The 7389-nt window shown below is 39.1% G+C and overlaps 1 protein-coding gene across 1 annotated transcript in view; it reads right to left on the bottom strand.

Annotated features, from left to right (window-relative positions):
* The window catches only part of FAM227B (family with sequence similarity 227 member B), a 208202-nt gene that overhangs the window by 31246 nt on the left and 169567 nt on the right, over window positions 1–7389 (bottom strand). The window contains exon 13 of the mRNA XM_015558948.1: window positions 3579–3739. Within this exon, the coding sequence (XP_015414434.1) occupies window positions 3579–3739 (161 nt within the window). The remainder of the gene's footprint in view (window positions 1–3578; window positions 3740–7389) is intronic.

Raw genomic sequence — 7389 nt, 5'->3', positions numbered from 1 at the left:
GGGATGTCTGATTGACATCTTAGGCCCAACCCCCTGGGGAGCGGGCCTAAGCCAGCAGTTGGTCATCCCCTGAGGGGTCCCAGACTGTGAGAGGGCACAAGCTGGGCTGAGGGACCCCCCTCTCTCCTCCTGAGTGCACACATTTTTGTGCACCGGACCTCTAGTCCTATATAATAAAATGGTAATATGCAAATTGACCCTAACAGCAGAATGACTGGGAATGACTGGTCACTATGACACACACTGACCACCAGGGGGCAGACGCTCAATGCAGGAGCTGCCCCCTCGTGGTCAGTGCGCTCTCACATGGGAGGAGCTGTGTTCAGCCACAAGCCAGGCTGATGGTTGCCAGTACAGCGGTGGTGGTGGGAGCCTCTCCTGCCTCCTCAGCAGTGCTAAGGATGTCTGACTGCAGTTTAGGCCTGCTCCCCGCTGGCAAGTGGACATCCCCTGAGGGCTCCAGGGCTGCCAGAAGGATGTTTGACTGCCAGCTTAGGCCCTGGGCAGTGGGCCCAAGCCAGCAGGTGGTCATCCCTTGAGGGGTCCCAGACTGCGAGAGGGCACAGGCCGGGCTGAGGGACCCTCCCGAGTTCACAAATTTTTGTGCACCAGGCCTCTAGTCTTTATATAAAACCATGCTATACCCACCCATTTGCATTTGTTTGACAACTGTTGTATGCTACACACTTTTTTTCAAGTGTCAGGGCTATAGAGGCAAATTTGTGCAGTAAGCCACCTATTCTCCTTGTGCTTTAGTTTCCTCATCTGTGAAGTCGCTGTGATGGGTGCCTGCCCACTGTCACAGGACGCTTGCCATTCCTGTGATAATACATAGGGGAATTCAACACACGCTTGAAAAAATTGCCCAGTGTTGATGAATGTGAGGCATCATTATAATTCTGTTCATCATTAGCTCTAGGAACACGTTTTCTTCTTATTGGGTATTATATTTTACAAGCTCAGTAAGCATCGTGGAAAGACCCATTACTTTCCAATGGGTGACTTATTTCAATTTTTTTATTAAATGAGACATAATCCTAACAGGTTTTATGCTTTAGATCTCCACCTTCTCCTTTCCTCAGCCGCACTCATACTCACATTTTTCCCACATTCTCAGGAAAATGGTGATATGAATTCTTACATGGCCATTGAATAAATTCATGCTCCTCAGAAATATAAATACAAAGATTAACATTTTTACCAGCAAAATAAAAATTAGTTAAAAATAAATTTAATCTACTCTGAAAGTTGTTTGATACCTTAAAAATTTCACTTCTAGAGGTTTAAAACTTTTGTTTTTGACATAATTCAAGGTTGATGAGAATCCTTATTCCATTATTTAACTGACAAGTTTAAAACAGACTGATTTAGCATTATAGTTTGCCTTTCTTTTTGTGTTCCAGAGCCACCCAAGTTAATTCCAAGTGCTTGTGGTCAGTGAGGCTAGAGGTTGTTTTGATTAAAATGTAGGAGAACAAGCGACCAGGGAAGAGGCTGAGGTCTGCTAGAGCAGTGGTCTCCACATTTTTCTGATCATGTACCCCATGAGTAAAAGCTACGTGAGCACACTCCCATGTAGGTATAATTTTAAATGTATAAATTATATATACATCAATCTGTAATAATGTTATGCTCATTATAAAAATATGCAGTGTAGAAATAGAAAACAGTGAGATGAAATTTTTAAAAAATAAAATTTAATGTTTATTAATGGTACACCAAACCTTTAGTCCTCAAATTATAGAGATTTGTGTTGATATCTAGATAGTTGGTTCACAAATGCCTTGTAAATTAAATTGGCATACTATCATTTAACATACATTTAGGGTTAGATTCATTGTTTATAAAATGATATATAGATGTATATCTATATTTCAAATAGTGTTTTTGAAGATTTTTATTTTTATATTTTTGGTTGACGTCTGGGTAGAACTAAATGGGCCACCATTAATTTTATCTCTTTTTTTTTAAAATTTAAAAATATATTTTATTGATTTTTTACAGAGAGGAAGAGAGAGAGAGATAGAGAGTTAGAAACATCGATGAGAGAGAAATATCAATCAGCTGCCTCCTGCACATCCCCCACTGGGGAAGTGCCCACAACCCAGGTACATGCCCCTGACCGGAATCGAACCCGGGACCTTTCAGTCCGCAGGTCGATGCTCTATCCACTGAGCCAAACCGGTTTCGGCTAATTTTATCTCTTAATGTGGCTGAAAATGCACTCCTTCAAGGAGTAGGAGAAATATTGTTCTGCCATTTCTTTTTTATAAAATTTATTCTATTTAAAATAGAATTTATTGGGGTTCTAGTGGTTAATAAAATTATATTGGCTTTAGGTGTACAATTCTATAATACATCATCTGTATATTGTATTGTGTGTTTACCTCCCCAAATCATGTCACTTTCCATCACCATTTACCTCCATTTATCCTCTCTACTCCCCCACCTCCATTTCTCTCTGGTAGTGACCATACTGTTGTCTGTCTATGCGTTGTTTTTGTTTTTGTTTTGTTTTGTTTTTTGCTTAAATCTCTTTACCTTTTCACCCAGCCCCCACCTCTCCTCTCCTCTGACAGCTATGAGTCTGTTTTCTATTTTGTTTCTTAGTTTATATGTGGAATCTAATTTATCCTTGCATCATAAATATTATCATCAATCTACAGTTCTTTCCAGAAATCTTTTAAAACTATTGTTTCACTAGTGAGTTGTTAATTTAGTTAAGCTAGATGATATAATCTATAAATCTGCTTAACCTCCCCAAAGAAAACAGCACTATGTTGTGATGCTCAGAAAATTACACAGGAGCAAAGATGCCATCATTATTCATCAGCCTGGTAGAGTGCAGACTGAAATATCAGCTGAGTGAGGGTACCTGTTTACTAAATACTAGTGAAATGCAACTTCTTTTTTGTTTTTCAAGATAGAAGTACATGTAAACAAGACTCTTGATATCTTTTTTTTTTTTTCCAGTGAGAGCTGTATATGTTCCAGTTTGGAGGGCACACTATTAGATCCCCTGGGGGTTCATCTGCGTGTCCCCAGATAGGCCTGGGCCAGGATGGATTATGCAGAGGGAACACAGGAGTGTAAATAGAACTCTGGCCCCTCACCCCTGCGGTAAGCAAAGAGATCCAATTTCACTTATTTTATATTTTACACATTAAGCTTTTTGATACATTTTCTATGGAACAAAGGATGCCACAGCTAAAACATGTTTGAAACTCTCCTTTGGAGATGCCTAGAAGCCCATTTCTCATGGTTCTGACAAATGTTTGAAACTGAACACTGAACAGTAAGTTGCAAAGATAGTCTGTTACTAAAGAGCTAACTATATCAGTTTCTAAAGTTCCTAGGTTTTGTGTTTGACTTATTTTTGTTGCATGAAAACTCATAGCCTCAGATCTAAAAGAGAAAATACTTTAACCAAACATGCTACAAAAGTTTTGACCATAATTAAATGCTAAGTAAAAGCTTTGGTTAAAAATGCATTATTTTTTCTTAATTAAGACATTTAGGAAAACATTTTGAATATTTTAGAAACAGATAATATTTTTAAAAAGCTTAAAAAAGGATATGGTTCTTTCGCTATTTCAGTGATCCTAATCTTGGGTCGTCTAAGGGCGTTGTAAATACCTGTTAGCTCATGCATCTTAAGATAATATAAAATCAGTGGACTGTGACCTCCAATATTGAAGAGCACACGGCTAAACTCTGGACCGGCGCTATTATAATGGGACTGTAAGGGAAAGAAAAAAATAAAATCAGTTATTAATTTGGTGTGTTCTTAAAGAATTTTAAATAAATTATAACTGCATTATAATGAATAAAATTACCATCTAGTATATTAGAATAAATAAAATTAAATACTTCAAAGCATCTTCTTAATTAAAGAAATTTACTAATGTATGAATCTATGAGTATATGCAGTAAAGCCCACCTAGCCTTTTGCAAGCTTGAAATAGGTCAGTAGAGATTATTTTTTCTGAAGAATAGAAATAAAAAGAATGAAAAAAAGGAACAGAGGCCTAGAAAAGGGGGAAAAATAGATAAAGAAATAATGAATGAAACTTCCCAAGGAGCTTAACTTCAAGTAGGATAAATTCACATCTAGATGTATCATAGTCAAAGTGTTGAAAGACAAAGACAAAAAAGAAAAATCTCAAAAAACATCAAGAGAAAAACAGTATATATGGGATCCTTAATAAGATTAACAGCTGACTTCTCATTAGAACAAAGGACATCAGAGGCAGTTGGATAACAATCAAAGTGTTGGTGGAAAAAAATGTTGACCACAAATTCTATGTCAATGAAACAACAATCATAAATATAATTGCTTCAAGATTGACTCCTTGTGGGAAACAAGGTCAGTATAGCAACTATTCATATGTTGTCTTTTCTCAATATTTATAAGGCCTAGAAGAGAGATTTATTATTGAGTCCATTTCCTGTGGGGAAGTAAGATTTTATTCTCATTTGCTTTTACTGATACATAAAATTCTCCTGTATTTCTTTTGCTTATGGTTATTTTTAATTGTATTTATTCCTAGTTGCTCCAGAATTATTTTTAAAAGTGGAACTATGAGAATCAAAAGCAATTCTTTGATGGTGAAAATTAAATATCAATATCAGATGTATTTCCTATGATGTAAATCATTTCCTTCACCTTAATCCATGACAATTTACGTCAGGTTAGATTTTTAAATTACATGCAAAACCAAGCCAACCTTTATTTAGATTAAAAAGAAAAATTGCCTGCATCAAAAGATCATTTTATGACCCCTTTCCAGGCTTCTATCTTGTGTATTGTAAGATAAAAACTCTAACTTACTGAAATACTACAAATAGACATTTCTGTTATTTTTTCCTTCAGTTACCAGTTTTCAACTTACAAAAACTACACTTTATAGCTCCTTCTTCTGCTGTGAGGATCCCTGATTTTTTAAGGATAGTTGAACCAGGCAAGAGCAGAACTAGGTATTAAATGCAAAATCAGTGTTTTGTTGAGCCTTAGCCATTTTCTTAGATACTTTGTATCAGAAGGTCCCATGTTGCCCAAAGAACTCTTGTTAGACATATTCAAAATAGCCAAAACAACTAACAATAGTCTCACTGCTTTTATTCACTTCACAAAAGATCTAACAGAAAATTGTCTGAGGACTTTGATTCCATAAACAGGGCTTTCATCGTCAAAGAATAACTTGGTATTAATTTTGAAGAAGCAAGCAATCCTATAAACTTTGGAAGGATCACCAGGGGTGAACCAAAAAGTCTAAGAAATGGTTTTGGTGCTGAAGTTTTCTGTTAATTTATTGCAAGATAATTGCTGATAATGATTGTAAAGCTAAACTTTGATTTTTGGTGTTTTATTTATTTATTTATTTATTTTTTATGTTCTCACCTTTATGATTTTTGGTGTTTTAATATGTGTCCTGCCAATGCTCTTATGAGAATTTGAAACCAACAGGGACCCATTCATCACTTGGACAACCCCAGTGCTTAAAAAAAAAGCAGCCTCTTCTTTATGTTGAAATCTGTCTTCCTATAGCTTTCACTTATTAGTAAAAGTAAAAAATGTTTTGCTTTGTATTGGTAAAAATATTTTTTTTTGAGCCACACAGAAAAAGTCTAATCTTGCTTTCCTACAGTAGCTCTCTATTTGAAAACAGTTAATAAGGTCGCCAGGGTTTTTTCTTTTCTAGTAGAAATGTCTTTAAATATTTTGACCATTCCTCAAATAATATGGTTTTGGAATCCTTCATCATTATGTTCAGAATGCTTCTGATTGTCTACACCTGGCATATCAAACTCGCAGCCTGTGGGCTGCATGCAGCCCACAACAAATATTTTTGTGGCCCAGCCAATATAACTGTATGTAAGAAACATTTAAATAGAAATTTCATAGCTTAATTTTTACAATATCCTGTTATACATAATCCTATCTAATAATAGACAAACTGGTAATTAACCATAAGCAAACCAGTACTTAGAGCCCCTCACTATTTAACCCCCTGAACCCCCCAAAGAAACACAGGAATTAAGAAAAGAGAAAGTGCTTGTTAATCAAACATGGCTTTAAAAAAAAAACAAAACAGTTCACCTTCTAAACACATTGACAAACCTAAGACACATCTATCTAAAAATAATGGCATGTTGATTGTATGAGTGCAGGTCTACCGAGCCCAGGCAACAGTCACTAAGTGGAGAGAGTTGGCCACACATTTGTATATAAAGATACATATGAGAGAAGAAATTGAAAATGAATGAAGAGGTGACAATTCAAGTCTAATCATTATTTTAAGCTCAGTGAAGCAGAATTGAATAACAAATTTGTATTTGTCATTTTAAAGGGTTGTCTTTGCAAAATTTTCTTAAATTTGCAAGATTATTTGCCACAACAGGAATAATTCTTACCAGATGAGCACTGATCTGAAAAGTAAAGATCTAAACCATGGATTTTCCTCTCATTATTCTTGTTAAATGAAACTAGAACCTTTCATTGAAACTGCTGGAGCATGCCAGGCGGGGGGCAGTGCTTGAGACTGTCCGTGGTCCCAGGACCTGGATCTGTGACCCTGCCAGGCAGGGGGCAGTTTGAGGCTGTCTGCGGTCCCGGGACCCGGACCCGTGACCCTATCTGGCGGGGCGGCAGCTCGCACAGGGGTGGATCGGCAAGGGTTGGGCAGGGCAGGACACCTGGCTTCCACCTAGCCCCCGTCACTCTGGGCAGGTGAGCAGCAAAGAGAGCCTCTGGACAGGGGAGGCAGGCCGGGGGAGGGCGGCCTGTACTCCCCACATGGCAGTGGTGACAGCTGTGAGTACGCCAAGCGGAGCCTGTGGGCTGAGCTGAAGTAGCGCCTGCAGGCCATCAGCGCCCAGGAGTGGCTGCACAAGATCCGCCTCCTAGCCCAGAAGGTGCAGGATCGCAGGGACAGCCACCATGGTGGTCCAGACTGACGTCCTCCTGGCAGCACCACGGGGGTTTGCGGATCTGCAAAGCCAGAGGCCTCTGGTGTGCACATCCCTCCCTGGCATGCAAACATCCCCCAGCACACTGTCACCCTCCAGCGCCTGCAACAGTTGCAAACCAAGGAGTGCACAAGTTCCCCCCGCCTCTCCACCGCACTTCCATCAACCCAGCATGCCTAACACCCCCATAGGATGTGCACACATCCCCTCTGATGAGCTCACGTCCTTTGGAGAGTGTCTGGGTGTTCTGGGTGCTGAGGGTGGGAGCCTGTGAGAGGGCAGAGTGGTGATGCCCTGTTCCCATGGAGGCCAGTGCAGCTACGAGATCACCTCTGGGAGGTTAATGCAGGTGCTGAGGCAGGAGCAGGGGCAGATAGACACACCTGGTGGGCACGGGAGGCCCTCGCTGAGGTGCCTTCA

This window comes from Myotis davidii, unplaced genomic scaffold (assembly GCF_000327345.1).
Source record: "Myotis davidii unplaced genomic scaffold, ASM32734v1 scaffold132, whole genome shotgun sequence".
Classification (NCBI taxonomy): Eukaryota; Metazoa; Chordata; class Mammalia; order Chiroptera; family Vespertilionidae; genus Myotis; species Myotis davidii.
The sequence above is the reverse complement of the archived record's forward strand: the minus strand, read 5'-3'. Positions and strand labels throughout refer to the sequence as shown.